We start from the raw sequence: 20,347 nt of genomic DNA, 5'->3' as shown, positions 1-20,347 counted from the left end.
TTCGGGCCAGCAGCCGAGCACCATAGCCACTGAGCTGTGGGGCGGGTCGTCTTAAAGGACTGCGGACCCCAAATTCTTGCTTGAGTGTTTTCTTCTTTCGTTTGGTCTGTGAGGGTTTAACGTCCCAAAGCGACTCAAGCTATGAGGGACGCCGTAGTGGAGGGCTCCGGAAGTTTCGACCACCTGGGGTTCTTTAACGTGCACTGACATCGCCCATTTTCTTCTTTCAGATGATGCGTCTAAGTTTGTATACATGGTTGATCCCGTGATATTCGCCTATGACGGCTAAACAGTTTATAATTGAATTTCTTCTCGGCGCTGTTTTGGTTTTCGTTTCATGAACCGAACGATGGATGTGACGTGCAGTTGGTTTAGGTCACGTGTGCACGAAAAAAATTGCAATATAATTAACTCATGGTGCGGTGTTTGTTGCTATTCCAGCTCTTGAAACAGGCTGGTTCAAATGCTGTAGTAAATTAAAACTACAGATATGCGTTTAAATTGCATTTAATTTTCAACCGCTTTCTTTTGTTTTGTTTCTTTCTAAGCGGGTTTAACGTCCCAAACCGACTCCGGCTACGAGGGACGCCGTAGTGAAGGGCTCGGGAGATTTCTACTTCCTAGGGTTCTTTAACGTGCACTGACATCGCAGAGTACACGCGGGCCTCTAGAATTTCGCCTCCATCGAAATTCGACCGCCACAGCGGGGATCGAACCCGCAACTTTCGGGTTAGCAGCCGAGCGCCGTAACCACTGCGCCACCGTGGCGGCTTTTCAACTGTTTTATCAATGATCACAAAAAACCTAGTTTGGACAAAACTCCAGTTTAAAGTCTTTCGTGAAAACAGCATTTTCAAACCTCCCGCAGAACACATCGCCGTTTGTACACACTACAGTGATCTAGAATATCGTATACACACCCATGGACATGATCTGAGGTAACGGCTGGTTTGGTTTCGTCGTCGCCGCAGACGATGCATGCAAATATCCGAATTTTAGAGCGAACGCTCCGGTTCTTCAAGGTCATGCCGATATGCAAAAAGACCTTGGGAGCCAGCGGAGCGCAAAATAAATATAGCATAATAAAGAACGAAAGCGACAATAAAATTAAATAAAGTAGCAAATATATATAAACAAAAATGAAATAAAAACAATGAATAACCAAAAATAAATAAGAACAGCAAAAATAAAAGCGACATGAAAAGTAAACCATTGATGAAAGAATTCCAGAAAGAAAGGTGCAAACATCTGCAGAAAGAATTGCAGAAAGAAATGTGTAGAAATAATTGTAGAAAAGCATCTTTCGCTCTGCATTAATTAGGGTTCGGCAGAATTGCGACGAGCCTGCGTCAATTTTTTTTGTCGGTTCAGGCAAGCACCCTAAACAAATGTAGCGTAACACAATTCCGCCGACCAAATTCCATTTTTGTATGAAATTTGGGCTCGAACAAATCACAAGTTTAGCTGAGAGAAGCATTCCATGGAGCGCGTTTATTGGCGGAATAGGCTGTATACGGCGCTGGTCGCCGATCGCTTGTGCTTTTTGCCGCAAGTGAGCCACGTAGCAAGAGCTCATTTTCAGCTTGCATGCCAACGTCACAGAGAGAATAAACAAAGCATTTACACAGTGGAATAGAAAATTTCTCGACGTTCACATTTCCCGAACCCGTTTAAGTACTTTTGGACCGATTCGAGACGGAACAGAATGTCGCTCCAGAGCCGAACTGGAACTGAACCAAAGGCTTGAACTGCTTAACCTAAACCAGAACCGAATCTCAAAAAAAAAAATACAATTCGACGCTTTGTTTCTGAGGCTGAGGTGCGAGCTCCACTATTCAAATTTTTGTTCAATTGATCAATTTTTTTTCTCTCAGGTAGTATTTTTTGCGCATGATGGAATCTGAACGTCAACTTGACTTGCTTGGTCCACGGCGATTTGGTTCATCGTCATGCCGTTTGAGGGTGACAGTATCGCAAGAAAGCGTTCACCTTTGGAAGAAGATCGCGGTAGCGCCCGCGCGTTGTCGGATTGATCGATACGAAATCAGAGCAGCGCGCTCTGATCAAAAGGGACACCACCTGGAAGCGTACGAGCAAGTGACAACCGCGCTAGCCCTGCGCGCGTCACTTCTTAACCACGCGCCGCAGCGCCGCAGCCGCGCTTAGCTCTTGGTTCGGCCGCCGCATGCAATGTCGATAGCGTTTGGCGCTGCGCACCAACCATTGTGCTCTTTTAGTTGACTAGCAGCGCCAAAATGTTTTGTTGAAGTATACAGAGCTGGCGCGCAGCGGCGATTGCGAGAACTAGCACTCGCGTTTGCCTTTTCATTGGTGATATTTCGTATGGGGAATCGTAGTGGAGCAGGCTGCGCGGCTGCGCTTGAGTGTGAAAGGTCTGAAAGGCAGCAGCGAAGAAGCAGCGCTCGCCGAAGGATGCTGCTGGATGCTCGAGTGCATTGTGGGAAAGCCGATGCAGACGCTCATCTGCGCACGATGGCGGACGCCCAGTCGATATAGGGCTCTTTTTTATTTCTCTTACCGCTAGCAATGGCCCTTTAGCGAAGCTGCTCGTGATCGGAGCCTTTAGACATGAAACAGTGGAAATTCTTGGTGTGGATATTCTGTACCGGTGAGTGAAAACTGCAAGTTGCATGTCTCCCTCCCTCCGACGCGCGCGACGGTGCGGTTTTGTTTAGCGCGTTCCGAGACAGTGAACGGGTTGTTTGCATGGGCGTTCCTCGCGCGCACAGGAAGCGTCGTAGACTCGCTCGACAGAAACACTCGGAAGACAGCGAGCGAATGTCGCGAATAACAGCGACAACGGCCTGCGTACAAGGATCCTTGTACGCTTTGTGTAAGCGGGGTGGTAGAGCCGACGAAGGCGCGGCAGGTGCCAATGTTCTCGCTGCGCCGACGTGACTGGCATGTCGTTCGGGCTAACTTCGCTGCGAGCAGCTCGTCGCGGTCAAGAATACTTTGCCGAATATCTCTCGATCGAGCTGCTTCCAAATGCACGTACGCGTCGATCGCGACGCGCGTGCGAGACGATCGCCTTCGATCGCGACTTGCCGTTCTTGAGCGACGTTTTGCTTTTGACATGTGCTTTTCACCGCGCGCCTGCATGCGCCTTCCATTACTGCGGCCAGCCCGGCGCGCGATCGAGTCCGTCGGTTTTCACGATTAAAGCACTGTCGTGGCGCTGCCTGAAGCATTATGTCTACTGATGTTTGCATATTCCTTGCTGTTCACGTCGGGAGTCGGTCGCCTCTGAAACGACTGACAGCTCCGGCTCCGTCTCGGGCCCTCGAATCCCGCGTGTTGCGGCGGCGAGCGCTAACAAACAGAGCTGCGGATGTGTTGTGCTAACGTACCACCGTCCCTCGGGTAGGGCGCGGTAGGTGACACATGCAGCAACCCGGCGTCGCTGCCGGTCCTGTCAGATTGGTGCGGCTTTTTCCCTTCTTCGGTCTCCCAAAAATAGGGTGGCCATTTTTAAAGGAAGTGTGGGGGGAGGGTGCGCGCGTATAGTGGCGGAGCGCACTTGCGGGCCTCGCTCGCCGCCGGAAGGATTTATGGGTTTATTGCGGCCCGCTCGGCGTCGGCGCTTGTCCCTGACTCGAGCAATTTGGAGCAGCTGTCCGACCGCCCTTTGTGGGCGGGAGGCGACGCGGTACATGCGTCGGCCGCCCCGAAATCGCGGTATTCACCCCATCGATGTTCACTTCTAGTCGTGTTGCTCCAAGAGAGGAATTGGGCACGCGCGTGCCAAGTCTCTCTTCCTGTGCAGCGGTCAATGTAGGTTAAGTGGCCTCAAACTCCCCTTTACCATGTATATGTAGGATAAGTAGTTAAGTGGCGCATTACACATGTATGTGTGTTATATTCTTTATATAAATTGCAACACACGTATCCTCGCTTGTTATTGCCACTTTAGCTGACTCCAGCGAAAATTATAGTGCTCATTTATCGTCACATTAACTTGAAGTGAGTGCAATAAAAATAATCATCTTACCATACTTGATATGCTTGAAAAAGAAAGTAAGAATGTGTTTTTCAGCATTTCTCAAAGTTCAACATGCATTAGTTCTCCTGTTTTTGTAAAATGCATCTCCCTGATTACGAATGCGCTCTAGAAGTGGCAGTATACGATCATGCACTTTTGTTTGTAATGGAAGGTTATGTAATTATCAAAAATTTGTGCAAAATTATTTATGTAAAATTTAAGTTGGGGTCACTGCTCGTTGTTTTCAGCTGGAAAGAATTATGTTTGCATACATTGTGACCAGATTCAGGAATTTGGAAGGCCTATTGTCCTTCACGCTGCTTGGTATAGGTGTAGTTTCAACAGCTCAGCTTTGCGTCATCAAAAGTTGTGAGAAAGCATATCAGTGACTCCAAGGTGGAACCTAATGCGCTACATATATCTTCATCAACATGTTTGCAATATAACCAACCCATGCGTGTGCATCCCTTGTGTTGCTTGTTATTCTTTTTTTGCTTAGATGTGTTGCAACTTATATAAACATCACTAGAAGTGCTTCAGTATTAGCTAGGTCTTGGTCTAGAATTCATCTACAAGTATAAGCTTCATGCAGTTGTGCACGCTACAGTATAGTAGTTTGATATATATATATATATATATATCAAACTTCGGTGATCTGTGAATATATCATCCTAAGTGTAGTGATTCAAATTATTGACTTCGGAGAAGCCATGGTCACCATTTCCTGTGCCTGGGAAATGGTGTTGTGGAGTATTTTATCATCATTAACTTTTCTTTAGTGACTTTCAAATAGATATATTTATTTATTTGTTATTTATTTGATTAATACCTCAAAGACCCTTACATGAGGGCTGGGCGAGTGTAGGCAATAACTTGTGACAGGCTTGCGGTAGACATGGTAATGATGAGACAGCTTCTTGAAGCATGCAGAATCACTGATGCCTATTTGAAATGCCTATCCTTCGTTCACTGTGTCGTTGCTTTCTTACTGTGCTGTGCGTGTTGCAGTTTCTCACACTTAGAAGGCCGGTGTGGCAAAATGTAGCGATCACACAGCTAGCAGTGCTCGTCAGGAATGATTGTGCGTTTGTACCTGAAGTGCACCATGCATTTTTTGAAGTATCAATCATTCATACTTGGATAGTAAGAGCATTCAGATTAAACGTCAGGTAGACTTTTTAGCAGCAACTCATTAATACGAGGCACCTAAGGAATTTTGAATTGAATCTGCATGCTGCATATTATCAATAGTAATCAATTACATTGAGTTAGCTTGTCATTATGCCATAGTGAAAATGTAATGTGGGCCACTGTTGCACATGCTCAGAATAACTGGACTTGTGCGGTCGCACAGTCAGCATTCGCTGACATTATTTCATGCTGACTCTTTTAGTATGTAGCCAGTTTAACCTTTATTTATTAACCAAGATGATGGATGATGAACCAGCAGTATAACCTGCTGCTGGTTTCCTGATTGTGCAGTTTATTCAGCTTGTTTTGTCTTGTTAACTCGTTTTTGTGTGACCTAGATAATATTCATGTGAGCCAGAAGGAAATTTTCTCTTTGCTTTGTGGAGAGGTCAGCGCCTGCTCCTTTGGAAAAGTGCCAGCAGACAGCGCAAAGTGCAGTACAAGGACAGACAGCGCAATGTTTTGCTGCGTTTGTGCCGTTATAGTTGAGGGACAGCGATGGTTAAGTGTACGAGACCTCTACACAAGCAGCGCTGAGCTCCTCCCTGCCTGGTTCAGTTTGGAAAGTTGTCCTCCTGGCACTGAGTTGTGTAAAGATTCTGTGATCTCCGCTAGCGAGAAAAGGGAGCTCAAGAAGCATGATTTGATTCCGTTTTGTGTTCAGTTGGTTGCAGTAGTGCTCTTGAACCTTTCTTTCTTGAATCAGTTGAAACAAGACCTTAATATTATTGACCGACGAAAAGGAAGAATGATCAAGTCCTGCCATGCATTTCTTCGTCCAGTACACTGCGAGCATCTAGTGGATGCTTTCTATTGACTTATCATCTATTTCTTGGTGTGATGTCTTTCCTAAAGGAATAGAGACACCAGATTTTAGTGGTGTGTTCCTTGTTTGGAATGATATGCAGTTCAGTAGAAAACACTGACAGCCACATGGTTGGCAGGATCAAGGTTGGAAGCAACTTCCACTGGATGGCGCACCTTCACAATCCTTGTGCCATAGGCACTGTGCATTGTTCTCTGCCAGTTTTAACGAGCATAGCTTACAAGCATCAAGAGACTGGAAGCTACACGCTACAGTTTTGTCCGAGTTGCTATTGGCTTTCCGAAAGGGTGCTCTTGCTGAGGAACTGTAATGGAAACTAGTCGTCTGCCCCTTGATGGGATTACCTCTCGGAAGGCAGTGTGCATTTATCCACGGCATGGAGTTCAAGCCAAGAGACCTCTGTTGCCTTGACACAGTGTCCAGCGACTCTCACTTTGGCCAAGCTGTGCAGTGATTGGTTCTTCCTATTCCTGCCTGGCCGCTGCAACTTCTGCCTTTTGCGTTGTCCCTCCATGGACACTCGGCTCATTAAATCAGGCTATTAATACCGGGCATCAGTGCAAAGAACTGCATTCCGCAGGCTGCAATACTTTAAAGGGTCAGTCTACTCACCGAGATGAGTGTATAAATAATGGCATATTCTGGTAGTTGGCACCCTATAACATCAATAACGAGGGAACTGCTCCCAGTTTAGGCAGGAATTTGTATTTTATTTCGGCGTTAAAAGTCGCGTAAAAATGCATGGTGGCGACCCCAAACGTTCATTTTGTTCAAGAAGGTGGTAGTCTTTTTTTGTAGAAGCATAAGTGAATATACTACGTACCGTTTGTATGCCCCAATGTCAGAGAAACGCGCGTTTTGTTCTAGTAAACTGTAGAAAGCGTACCGCTCGCTTTTTCTGTGAATCACACGAATATTTATAGCTACACGTGCGCAAAACGCAGGCACATTCCCACTTTTAGTTCAGTGTATGCTAGCAGAGACGCAAAAATAAACTCAGCCTATAGTGGCGCCATCTGGTTGTCAGGACGGGAACCATTGCTGTAAACAAACCGACTCTCCACTTAAGCCTAGGAGCGGCAGAATCGTCACTCTAATTATTAAAATAAAGAAAATTTATCTCTTATATGTTTTCTTATAGGCGAGATAAGACGAAGCGAAAGACCGGCGCCCCATTTATGGCCAGTGAACGCACTGAAAAAGGCAGCAACAACGAGAATTCAGTCCGAAGCGAGAGATCCGGCTTCAACGGGCGCCGCCATGTTTGTCGCCACGCGGCGGAAATCCAGATGGTTGCCAGATGAGACTACCATCTCATACAGATGTGTTCCCACATCAGTAAATTCTATTTTAAAATGTTCTACCGCACTTCTTGGCACCACAGCTGGCTAAACGGTAATTTGAGTAAAGAGCTATCGGTTGCCGCAAAGAAAATATGGTCGATAAAATTCAGTAGACTGACCCTTTAAGCTGCTCTGAGTTACAAAGTCAAAAAGTACTGACAAGAGACCCAAGTCTTCACTGAAGGCTCTCCTTTCTAATGTGTAGTTTCTCCAATGGTTTCTTTTTTTGCTTGCTACAGTAACTAATATATAGCAATCACCCGTCAACGCGACCACTTACACTCCCAATGCACACTTCACGTCGCCTGCCAAATAATCTAAGCTTCCACCATCTGTTCAGCCGAACACACGTTTGATTCTTCTGCTTTTCCATGTGCTATCAAGTGTTGGAACGGTCTTCCAGAGTGCATTGCTACCATGCATGACCCATTAATATTCAAAAACGAATTGACCACCTTTATGCATCCATGAAAATGCGTTCACAGTGCGTAAGTTGAATCCATGCACTGCCACTATTTGTTTAATGTTTATTTTGTGTGTCAGTATAATACATTTTCTTTCATGTATTTTTGAATAATTGCTTGCAGTCCAGTGTGTTTAATATTGTTTGCTTTTGTACTTTTTTACTTTGTGCAATCTTTTGTCTGCAAAATATTCTAACCCCTCCCCTCACACAATGTTCCAAGTGTGGAACCTGTGAGGTACTTGAATAAATAAATAAATATTGGCTGTCTACAGGCCAAAAAATTTGCCGCCTTCAATGAGCAATATCCTCCACATTAGAAGAGCTGCACAGGATCAGAAAAGCAGTCTTATATATCCTGCGTCAATGTCTCAACAATGGGTCATATGTGCAGACGGTAAAGAAGCTCTACAAGATTTATTTGTAATTTTTAGAACAAATCATTAGCCAGTCGTCAGAGGCATTGGACGCTTATATCACTTGACTAGTGTTGTAGGCCACCATATTAAGTATTCTAGTTATATCCCAGTGCACTGTGCCATTGTGGGAAATGACAAAGCAGACAAAGTGGCCTGCAAACGTCTCCAGTGCTGGAGTTATGGAAAAACTTCTTTCACAAAATCTGGTGCATCACTGATGGCAAAGGTATATCCTTGCAAATGAAGGAATTGTTGGGCCTGATCACCATATGGTTATACCTCTGTGCATTCGATTGATCTGCACCTAAAATGGACTTCCTCACTGTCAGGACTCCCTCTCGCAGCATCTACTTGGTCTGAATGCTCCATTCACAAGTAGCTATAGGTACCACTTGGGACAGGCCATCAGTCCACATTGTGACAACCCTGGCTCATTTGAAACTGCGCTGCTCATTTCGTTGAAATGCCCAGTGTATATCCCCTTCAGGCGCGAATTAAGATAAACACGAAAGAAAATTGCGATTCCTTCACAGATTGCCTCTAAATAACGATCCAAACTGAGTAATATAAAAAAAAAACGTTTATTGAGCGAACAAAAAATTTTTTGATGTGTACGATTGTACACATGGCGCCTCTATGCCGCGAAATATGTCTATGTCCACTTACACAAGGAACAACAATTTTCAGGTACTGTTAACCTTTTTCAAGTACTTAAGAGTGCATTTACAATGCATCTCAGCTTGCCTGCTTGGATGTTTCCTACTTCTTGTGATGAAATTCATAGTAGCAGTCCTTGGTGGCACTCAAGCAGAGGGAAACTCCGCATTTACGGCAGAAGATTCGAGACTTTGACAGACAGCCCGCGTTTCGGCATCTTTGCGGAAATATGGCGTTGATGTGAATGGGCCAGTGGTTGTTTCCGTCAAATCTTGTGGAGTTTGTCGGCAGAGGTGTGCCGACATGTGATTTTCGGGCAGGCTCTGCTGTGCTCGTGCTTGGTCTTCCCCTCCCGTTAGGCGCAGTTCTGTTGCTTGCAATCAAGCTCCGTGCAATGTCTGACTGAAACGCCATTACATCCTTCACTTCCCTTTTGAGAAGTCCCTCTGCATTAGCATCGCAAATGTACTCAAGCCAACTGTTGCAGATGGAGAAGGAGATGAAGTGGGCGATTACCCTCACTAACCATTTCTTTGTCTTTGAATGGTGGGGGTACAAGGACATCAAAAAGTCGAGCTTGTCCACGCCACCCATAAATTGATTGTACTGGGCGATTACCTGCAGACAGTCGATCTCAACATGCTTTTTTGCTGCTTCACTCCACCTCTTCGCCTTGGTGATGTTGCCTATTGCTACTAATGTAGAGACCATGTTGACTGGACCATTGTCATGCCAGCGAACAATCACTACGTCTTCGTCTTCAGCAATCCTGAAGTCGTAGCTCCCGTGCCCCTCCTTTTTCAACTCCTTTTCACTCTTGAGCTCACAGCCTATAAGTCTGTTGGCCCTGATCGTACTAGAGGCCAAAATCCCAAGCAATTGCAGCAATCCCAAGCAATCGTCTGAAAAGTCCCCATCCGAGATGTTTCCATGGGCTATTCTGGCCAAAAGAGCTTGAGTGGACGTAGTCGATGCTTTTTGACGACATACTGAGTGATCTCTAAGACCTATAATACATAAAAGATGTGCATAAGTTCTCCATTACCGCTAAGAAACGAAATAAAAAGCAGAAACAGTGTTATCAGGTGAGGCGGCCTTGAGGCGCCATGTGTACAATTGTACACACGCATCTTTCACTCTGCGGCACACAGATATCGTTAACACATGCTGCAAAAACATTTTGCACGTGAAAAGCCCAAACCTTATATATTACGCTGATATAAACACCATTGTTCTAAATATAATTTAAAAGCAAAAAAAGAAAAAGAATTGCAATGCACTCACGCGCTGCTCCGTAAAAGGCGGTGGCGTCCATTTTCAATGTTTGCTTGGGCTTCAGCTTTGGTGCGAAAAAACTAGATGGCGCTAGTTTTCCACTTAGGAGGCATGTTTACATGTCCACGTGATGTACCATCCCGTTTGAAGCAAGGGCGGGAGCGCCACGCGGCACCAAATTTGATGTGTACAATTGTACACACCGCCGCTGAAGGGGATATATAGGTGAGCGGGCATGTACTAGTCCAAAATGCAGACTCTTGCACCAGTGTCACTGACAGTGAGCTGCATTTTCAAGTCGTACTGAGGTGAAATCCATCCAATATTTATATTTAGTGAACACGCATTCTGTGGCCCTTTCTGGCTATTTTGGTGTTTGGCCGGCAGAAAAAAATGCATTTAGTGCTGAGAAAGTTGAGCTTAAAAATTTTCCCACCATTTGATTTAAACTCATTACATCTGTATTGTAAAGGACTTTCTGATGACAGTCTTGAAGTGGATGGCGGATCCTTTGGGATCCACACGCAAAAAACTGTAGATGCATGCACAGTTTACCTGTTGAATTAGTCTGTGGTGGTGACAACTTTATTTTGTTTTTGACTTTTCCTTGCTTGCAAAACATTCGTTTTTAGTGAAAGTAACATCCTTGTCCTCAGAGCGCAGTAAACTATTAATACTGGCTACCTTTGATTTATCCTCTGTGCTCTGCTCTTCACTGCAGTGCATTGAACTTTTTGTTTGCCTCTGTGCTGGACATTGAACTTGTGGACAACTTTTGAAATCTTTTTGTGCTGCTCCTGAATTGTATCCGTCTCAGTGCATTTATGTGCTCTTTTTTTTTGCACTTTTTTTGTTTTTAAACTACCTTCTACATCCTTCTGCTTGCGCCTTTCTCCATAAAACTCCTCCCTAATGCAGAGTACCATGTCAGCATGTCACTCGTTGACATGCTAAATTCTCTTCTGTTTTTTTTTTTTCAGTCATTGAAGAGCCTCTTTTTTCTCTGTCACAGTCTGTTAACTATGTCAGAACTGATCTGTTGGTTTTTATGGCATTTGTCAGACCAGTGGGCGGGTTGGCGAAATCTTGAGGTCAGCTACCCTGCACAGCGAAAACTCCTTCACCATGGCAGCCTGACTGGATTTTGGGGCGGAAATTGGTCACAGCACTGGGGACTGCTGTAGTCGGAGGAATGCCATGTGTCTTTCTTGCGCAGCCGTGTAAAATGAGAAAGGGTTAAACACGCCTGAGCCACATATGTCAGTCACGACGACAGATGAAGCACAGCTCTGCTTGCCGCATTATGCTGAGCAAAGGCCTTGCAATAGAAGTCTCCAGTGCTGCACCCAACTTCTTCCTGCAGGATAAGCCATGCTGCCATGGTGAAGGAGTTCTTGCTTGGCAGGGTAGCTGTCTTCAGATTTCTGCAACCTGTCTATAAGCGTCATATGAGTCGCCTCATACATCCATGCAAGAATTGATAACAAGTCACATTGTATTAATTTAGCTGCTCAAAGAGGAAGTGATAGTTACATGCAAAACAAGCTGCTACTTGATTTTATTTTTGTTGTCCATTTAGTAACTTCAGCATAAACAGAACACCGCAGTTGAAACTGTTTGTATTGTACGGGACACAAATGAGTAAATAGCCACATAATTCATACCCAACTTGGCTGATAGAGTTTCCCACCACTACATATGGGGTGCTGTTCTTGACTGGCGTGTAAGAATGAGCAAAGGTTATCTGTTTAGGTTAGGTGGGTGTGGAAGGATGCATATTCTCCTTTGCTGTGTACAGTGTAATTCTTGACTTGAATTCTTGACAGTGTAAGTACTCTGTGCATGCTGACAAGTCAATGCTAATTCACGTACTACAAATGTCGCATGCATGGTGCATCATGGACACTTCAGGAACACTTTCTCAATCCTCCACCGAGCATATCTTAAATGTCCGGGAGCATCTCATCCTTTCTACATTATGGACACATTCTAGTGCACCAATTTTCAACCGCACCACTTTTTGAGAATTCCTCGATATTCAAGGATCCAAATCTATACAGGCTGTAGGTAAAGCACACCAAGTGTTTTTGCACTAGCATTTAAATAGTGCCGAAATCAACGACTGAATTTTGTGCTTCTCCTCATCCTCAAAGAAACAGAGCAGTGCGGGGAAGTTCAGTGTGACATCACAGAAGGTAAGGTACCAAACTATCGCTGCCGTTAGCCATAGCCTGCCGTGCCTCGTTGGATGCTGTCAAACGATGCTCGGCAAGCTTTGGCTTTGGTGGCATTGGTTTTCTTCCTTCAATGCAAGGGTTTATGCGCATGGAAACGTACTGATACCTACGATGACATCATCATATGCCCCCACTTGATGCTGTGCACTACGCAAAAGCTTGAAGGCCGTCGCAATTTTAATTGGCAATTACATCACCATTTCAAACGTTAACGCAAAAAGACTTCACATGCTTTACCTGCAAGTTTCACGCATTCGACCCCTTTGAACTCGTCGATTTCTGAAACCTCTGCAGTTGCCCTTTAAAGCACTGTATCAACTAAACATCCACGGAGTCTGCCATTTGAGACATTCAGTAGATGTTGGCGGCTGACCATACGTGGTCAGCGACAAGAGCTCCATCAACTTGAGGATTTCCACACTGAGTCGCCTAAATGTGTTTCTTTTTTTTTCCGCTTCTGCCTTCATTCTGAGCTTGCATGGTTGGCAGTGTGTCGCCCACCAAACCCCTTTCTCGCTCACCTTCCTTCATGGCACAGTGCAACGCCTGTGGGCGGTGAGCATCGATGTGGTGCTCGACCCTGGGGACGCGACTGGGGCATTCTTCCTGAGCTCCCCTGATGAGCCGAGCGGTGCGGAGGTCCCAGGGGCCGAGCCGTCGCGGCGCTTTGCGCTCACCTTCTCCAGCCGCATCACGGTGGTGGCCCAGTTTGGGCCCTTTTCGGTGCGCCAAACAGTGTACGCCGCCAGCCCCCTGACGGCAACGGCGGCGGGGAACCAGAGCACCACCGCATCGGACGTGCCGGAGCCCATGGGTGATGTGACGGCCCATCTCGTGACACCCGCGCCACGCAGGGATCAGCCTACGCTGCGCATCCTCTTCCACACAGGCTCCGAGGTGGGTGCACAGGGATGGGCGTGGCACACATCTTGCCCCAAAGGCCACTTGCTTGCCAAATTATTTTGGTTGTGGGGTTACCATGTGACATACATAGATTTGAAGCCAGCCGCCGTGGTGGCTCAGTGGTTATGGCGCTCAGCTGCTGACTCAAAAGGCGCAGGCTCGATCCCGGCCACAGCAGTCGAATTTCGATGGAGGTGAAATTCTAGAGGCCCATGTACTGTACAATGTCAGTGCACGTTAAAGAACCCCAGGTGTCGAAATTTCCAGAGACCCTCTATGCGATGTCAGTGCACGTTAAAGAACCCCAGGTGTCGAAATTTCCGGATACCTTCACTACAACGTCCCTCATAGCTTGAGTTGCTTTGGGACATTAAACCCCATAGAACCACACAAGCCTTGCATAGATTTTCATCATCTTACTAAGCTCCTGCATATAGAAGTTTCTATGAAATAAAACTGATCTTGAGTTGGTTCCTGACATGTTGTATGTAGCTGTGTGTTTCCGCAAACACTTATTCTAGAGACTCAAGAGTTTGGCAAGTCTGCTTACACCCGCCATCTGCCAGCCCAAGAGGAGTTGAAATATAGAAAGAGAAATATTGGTCGGTAGCGGAATTTCACTTCAGATCTGGACATATATGTCAGAACACACTGTGCTTCTGACTGAAGTAGCTATGTAGCCATGCAGTGTCACTTTCGACAGTGCTTGTTTGCTGCTAACACCCTGGAGCTTCTTGGCTGTGAGGGGCCACGTCTTGATCACTGTAGAGAGCATCACAGATCAAAGCGGATCTGATGATTGGGCGATTATATTATACCTGTTCCACATTTTGTTGCATCGTGACTCTCTTCATTGCCCGGTGATTGCTCTTAAAGGGCAACTGCCCCCCTCCTGGTCAAAAATATTTTCTATCTCTCTGGTAGTGAGGCATCGTCGCGAGACTGCAAATATTTTTTGAAAAGACTCACTAAGACTCAGTTTTACTATATTTTTACTTTTTATGACTAGGCTTCAAGGCTGTCGCCAGACGCTCCCTCCTCAGTTTTTTTTTTTCCTCCATGTGGGCTTGTAGGTGTGTGTGAAAACGGAAGGTGTTGCGTAAAGCGTGCGTGCAACGAGCAGACCACGCGACGAACCGGCTACGCCCACCCCTCGCTTGTCAGTCAGAACGATGCACCAATGGAGTGCCTTTAGTGAAAGTTTTCAGTTTGACGTCAACCCGAAGGCTGCCGAGGATGAGGACGTTTGCGAATGACGTTTGAGAACGAACGGACTTTGACTTCAATTTTTACAGCTTTTCGGGACACGCATGGCTCTATTATTTTGCAGAGGTTACCTTCAATTCCTCATCTATGCAGTGTCTTGTTTTCAAAAATGTCCAGACCCCTGGACAGTTGCCCTTTAATCACCGGCTGAAGAAAACCCATGGCTCACTTCTGCCAGGAGGGGGCAATCAGTGCTGTGGAGGGTAGGAACAGGATGGGATCAAGAAACGCAGGTGTTTTTTTGTCATACTGCCCTTGATTGCAAACAAAGTGGTGTGCGTACCATTGGGGGAGACTGTTGTTCTTTGTAACCACCAAGCCAGTGTAGTACTTGTTGAATGCAGCTGCTCACTCAACGGTTACTGAACTTTGTGTACTCGGCGTGAATTTGAGGCCCCTTGGTCTGGGCATGCGGTGGTCAGCTGTGGTGACTCTGTGTGCGGCGCAGGTGGGTGGCCCATCGGTGTGCGTGGCACTGTACGCCCAGCTGGGTCCTGAGCAGCTGGTGAGCGTGTGCCAGCCCAACCGGGATGGTGCCTGCCTGGCCGAGTTGACCCTGCCGGCGGCGTGGTGGCCTCCGCTCTGGGCCACAGCGCACAAGGCGCATCGACCCACCATCTCCCTCCGGTGAGCAGTTGTCCTCACACACCCCACCAGGCATCACTTGAGGGTTTCAGGGGTCACTCCGCGTCCAGCCAGCCGGGAAGGCGAGCTTCCGCGCCGGCTATACGCATGCATTTACTTGTATGCGACTCGTGTCCCCAACCCGTGGCAGAGAGTCGCAGCCACGGCAGGTTCGGACGAAATAGGCAACGGCAGAGCACGCTAGGAAACAGTTTATTAACCTAACACAAGGCAAAGCACACTGTGGAAGAATGTTCTATCCAATGAAAATAGTTTCAATAGCTCACCAAGTCGTCGTCAACTGGCGTTGGGTCGTCTGGGAGGTCGCGGGCAAGAAGGCGACCGTCGGGGGCAGTTCCGCAGGAGCTCAGCGGCAAGACAGTGAGTTCCCGCCGTGAGCTCCAACTTTTAACCCCTCTGACATTGCCCCCCTTGGAGCAATCGGTTGCACTCAAGGTACGACATACCCCTTCCCTACGGGGCTAGTATGTAGTCGGGCTAGTATGTAGTTCCCGAGTTGGGAACGAGGAGAGTGGCCGGGTGCCTCCTCTCCACATGCCCGGCGGCGCGCGCACCCGTCTCGTGACTCGGCGCGGGGACGGTGAAGGATACCTGTGTATCCCACAGGTTTAGGAAATTTCAGTTGTTGCCCTCAAAAATCTGCTTAAAAGCTCATGTTTGGTGGGAAGTACAGTCGAACATCACTGTTAATGTTCCCGCAGATGCTGTGTTTTCTCGGCTGCTGCGTTTTCGTGAGCAAGTCTTCTCCAACCTCGCACAGAAACATATGCAATACGGCCTCAGCTGTAACATTGCAACTGTGACAGTATTCCTGCATGCTACATCACGAATGTCACTTCGCGATAGTGCTTGGCTCCTGCCAGCATATTGTTACGTGACGGCAAGCGATGAAGAAAGGACTGCATGACCGATGGCGATGATATGATTTAATGTCTGCGAGCCTAGCACGAGCGCTCCTGCCCATGCCACTGCCCGCTTCGTCGTCTTCTAGTCCGTCACATGACTCGGGGCCACGAAGCGATCGTCCTGATCGCGCGAACTAGAAGAATGCCACAGACGATGACAAGCAGGACGTGACAATGGGCGTGGCAGAACATATGAACAGAGAAGAGAAGATGTAGGGCTTGCCGTCACGATGAAAGAGATGATGAGTGGGTGAAGCCAGGTCCACGAAGACTGAGGAGCCACCGGTTTCTGGAAGTCAACGTCGAGGCCCGTGGACACACCCAACGGCAGGGGCTGGGGTACTTGTTTCTCGTGTGAGTGTCGGTGGTCAATGGGTTCTCTGGTCAGTGGCGGCGGTCTCGGTTCAGTGGGGTCGTAGGTCGTTGGGTCTTCTAGGTTCTCAGGTGGGCGGTGAGTGGGGTCACAGGGCAGTTGCGGCGGTCGTTGTGTGGTCGTTGTGTCGTCGTGTCTTCTGGTCGGGGCTTGGGGCGGGGCGGTGAAGAGCGGCGGCGTCGGGGCATACCTGGCAGGCTGGGGAAGTGCCGGGAGGCGTGAAGCCGTGAGCTCTCCACAGAAGACCTCGGTGTACACCAGGCTCCTAAGCTCCGGGACAGGGATGAAGAAGTTACCCAGCACCTTACACCAAATGTTACGTGACGGCAAGCGATGAAGAAAGGACTGCATGACCGATGACCATGATATGATTTAATGTCTGCGAGCCTAGCACGAGCGCTCCTGCCCATGCCACTGCCCGCTTCGTCGTCTTCTAGTCCGTCACAATATTGAAAGTCTGTGTTAAGCTCGCATGGAACGAAACCAATAGACTGGCATTAGCAGAACTCAACTCCATCAGCGTTTGGCCTCCACTGTGTTCAGCTGTTTCTGGCATGTTAAACCCACGCCGACGCTGTGCACACTTAAGGGCGGTGTGAATCTTGTTGCAGCCCCTGGTGTAGTTCTATCACTGCTGCGAAGCGAGTGCAAACTACCAAAGGCACGAAAAAGAAGCTGTGCCATGGCAGAGTGCGCGGGCAGCACTGTACAAGAAGTGGTTACTCAGGTTGCCGCTGAAACATGTCTTGTCATCCACGTTTTCTTTGTCACCTGCAGCATAAAAACGCAGTTTCTAGGATATAGGCATGAGGCAACCCCGCGAAAACCGCAAAGCATGCAAATGTGCCCCTACTTTGCCTGTTCCACTTGCTCCCTCCCTCTTTGCTGCTGCACCCTTTCCTCCAACTGCTTCCAGGCAGGCCTTTGCAGGGCACTTAGGACAGCCTGTGTATGCAAACTTTGCTGGCTACTACATTTCCCAGCTGGCGCCATTTTTTTCATGGTCTCATGAAAAACGTAACAGTGGGTTCTACTATTCTGAGATTGAAATTTGAGTTTTGTTTTTTTTTCGCAGCAATAATTCCTGTACCCGATTTTTACTAGGGTAAGCATGGTCAACATCACTGCCTGCATAGATATGTCAGAAGCGGAAAATCTGATGTTAGCTTGCCGGCTACTAAGAATGTTATCCAAATGAGCCTATGTGTCAAGTGTGGAAGCTTGAGTCAATTGGTGTTTATTCATAATTAAAACATCTCTGACCAGACAACAGACGGAAGAAGAGACAAACACACAGGCACTGAGTTATAACCGCACCTTTATTGTGCAAACTGGCTGCCTAAATAGCCAGATAGCGCAACAAAAACAACAAAGGATGCAAGAATGACAAATAAAGACAGATGTTAATCCAAGAAAATATATCGTCAATAAACGTTTCATTTGGGAAAGAAACATTGTTTTCTAATTCACTGAAGGCACAGAGGTCGCACTAATGCACATGCCATTTTTAGAGAGTACCTCATTTGCTCGCGTAATGAATGCTCTTTTTTTTCGCCAAAAATTGTCTGGGAATTTGGGAGTGCGCTCATTTTACGGAGAAAAAGTTCAGAAAATGCACATGCGGTCATACAATGCGGTGCGGCAAATCTGCATTATCAGTATTGGTTCTACATTTTGCTTTGGCATTGAGCATCGTTCCTTTGCATCTTTGTATTCAACTTTGCAATTGCCATTTTGTTCTGTTGCTTTTGTTTCGTTGCTGAATAAGCTTCTGGTCAGATGACGGTTCTGGAAGGTTGAAGTGGCTGGTGGGTGGCGCCCTCTCCCTGTTTTCTTTCATGAGCTTTTCATCAATGGTTTTTCACTTATATGTGGTGTGGCTGGCACATTGAGCTTGCAACAGGACGGGGTGGATTTGTGAGCTACTCTTATTGCATTTGCTGTAAGAATTGTTGCTTGCACTAATGCATTTTATGCGGTTTAGTAGGGTGGTGAGTGGTTTAGCGGAATTTTGTCATTCGTCCAGCCAAGCGCATCGGACTTCCTCGACATGCACTGAAGGACTAGCTTATTCTCGATGTAACAGCGTAAAGTCAGACGCACAAAGCTCATGCTGTTGACATCCCTTTGCATTCCACGCAGCTATGCGCTGGTGCGGAGCAGCGTCTCCCAGGAGTGCCAGGGCCAGTCACTGCGACTGTCGGCGCCGTCAGTGCCGTCCGGAGGCGCGGGGCTCTCACTCGGCCGGCTTCCACTGTCGGTGGCGCATGGCAGCTACGAGGAGCTGAGCGGGGGCGATGGTGTGGTCTGCCTTCTGGTGCCCCAGGGCCCCGTGTACCCACGATCCAAGGTCTACGTGCCGCTGCTGGTGCGGCCCAACCCTGCCTACCCACTCCACTCCTTCACCATCAGGTGGGTGATGAATGGGTCCGTCCCCTTTGCCAGCGCACTGCAAACTTGCTGGACCACACACAGACTGCTAGACTGCACGCGAGCGACAGCTCCGCTCTGTGGTTTAGCATGATAGTTTTGAAGGCACCTAGCCCTACTCGCACGCAGAGGCTGCATTTGAGCTAGTTGGTTTTACATTGTGTGAGGGCACAGCACTGCAAGGGTTTTGTGCCAACACACCATAGAAGAATGCACTGTATAGTTCGCAAGAAAGGACTTTGTTGTGCACTGTCATGTCTTTGTCTTAGGTGATTTATAACTGCTTGTAGCACTTTGCGCTCACAATACTCACACACTGCTGGCACGTTATAGATCTACTACCGTACAATCTGGGCTTTCATGATGACTACAAGGCTGGTATCTCTGTCGCCTTATATAGTTATGCGATAGCATTTAGGTTATAGTCTCAAAAAAAAAAAAATTCACTTTCTCTGTCGCGAAATTCTCTGATTGGTCGAGAGAAGTCACGTGACCTTGTGATGTCATCATAACCTGCCCATCGGATTGTGAGAAAAATGCCCACCATTGCCAAATTCAAAGCAGTCGCCACTGCCTTACGGGAGCTTACCAGTAGCGGGAGCAGTAGCAGGACTCTACACAATCTATTAACTCGAGTGCTAGGGTCAGGACATCATCAGCATCCCACAACCACCAGTGGACCAATCAGGGCGCCAACAGATATGAAAATATGAGGACTCCCAAAATTTTGGAAGGGTGTCCACACACCCCAGAAAATGGATTAATGTGGATTAGTGTGGATTAGTGGCTGGGTTTAGGTGGATTATTTGGGTGGGATTAGTATAATCTCATATATGATAATCCAATGGAAGGTACTGGAACTTTCTAGAAGGTGATGACTCGTGAATACCGTATAAGGCTCGAACCAGTTTCAACTGGTCTTGGCTGGAAAATCGCAAGAAAAACGTAAGACACTCATTGTAGACACCATAGCAGGCAAAGCAAGTGCTGTCGCATTTTCTTCTTTAACAATATATAAGAACCCCCATTTTTTTTTTTTTGTTTTGGTGCGGTATACTTGAGCAGTTGCTGTTGCTGTGTAGTTTTGGCATGTGGGCTTGACTTATGGACTGAACAGGCTGCAACAGAAAAGCATTAACTTAGCGGCGAAATAGGATGGCAGTGTGCTTAAATTTTTTCTTGGCTAGGACCGAGCCATTTACGGTTATCACAGGAATGCAAGATCACATTCTTCAGAAGCGCTGTGGAATGGTGTACAGAAACAGAAAAAGCGTGCACTTGAGAACATGCAGCACATCCGTAAACAGGCCTTCTGACTGGCAACGGCAGCCTCTGCAGATGGGACTGTGAAACATGGCTTATTATTCTCACTGAAAAAAAAAAAAAACAACAAAAGAAACATGAAAAATCA

General features: G+C 47.1%; 1 protein-coding gene across 1 annotated transcript in view; it reads left to right on the top strand.

The window, feature by feature from the left end:
• The first annotated feature begins 2,359 nt into the window (after window positions 1-2,359).
• The window catches only part of LOC149361634 (transmembrane protein 132E-like), a 55,263-nt gene continuing 37,275 nt past the window's right edge, over window positions 2,360-20,347 (top strand). The window contains exons 1-4 of the mRNA XM_089572756.1: window positions 2,360-2,629; window positions 12,953-13,311; window positions 15,032-15,210; window positions 18,649-18,918. Coding sequence (XP_089428882.1) covers window positions 2,590-2,629; window positions 12,953-13,311; window positions 15,032-15,210; window positions 18,649-18,918 — 848 coding nt within the window. The 5' untranslated portion in view covers window positions 2,360-2,589. The remainder of the gene's footprint in view (window positions 2,630-12,952; window positions 13,312-15,031; window positions 15,211-18,648; window positions 18,919-20,347) is intronic.

This window comes from Amblyomma mixtum, chromosome 2 (assembly GCF_055824585.1).
Source record: "Amblyomma mixtum isolate Tamu chromosome 2, ASM5582458v1, whole genome shotgun sequence".
Classification (NCBI taxonomy): domain Eukaryota; kingdom Metazoa; phylum Arthropoda; class Arachnida; order Ixodida; family Ixodidae; genus Amblyomma; species Amblyomma mixtum.
This window is presented reverse-complemented; position numbering and strand designations above follow the sequence as displayed.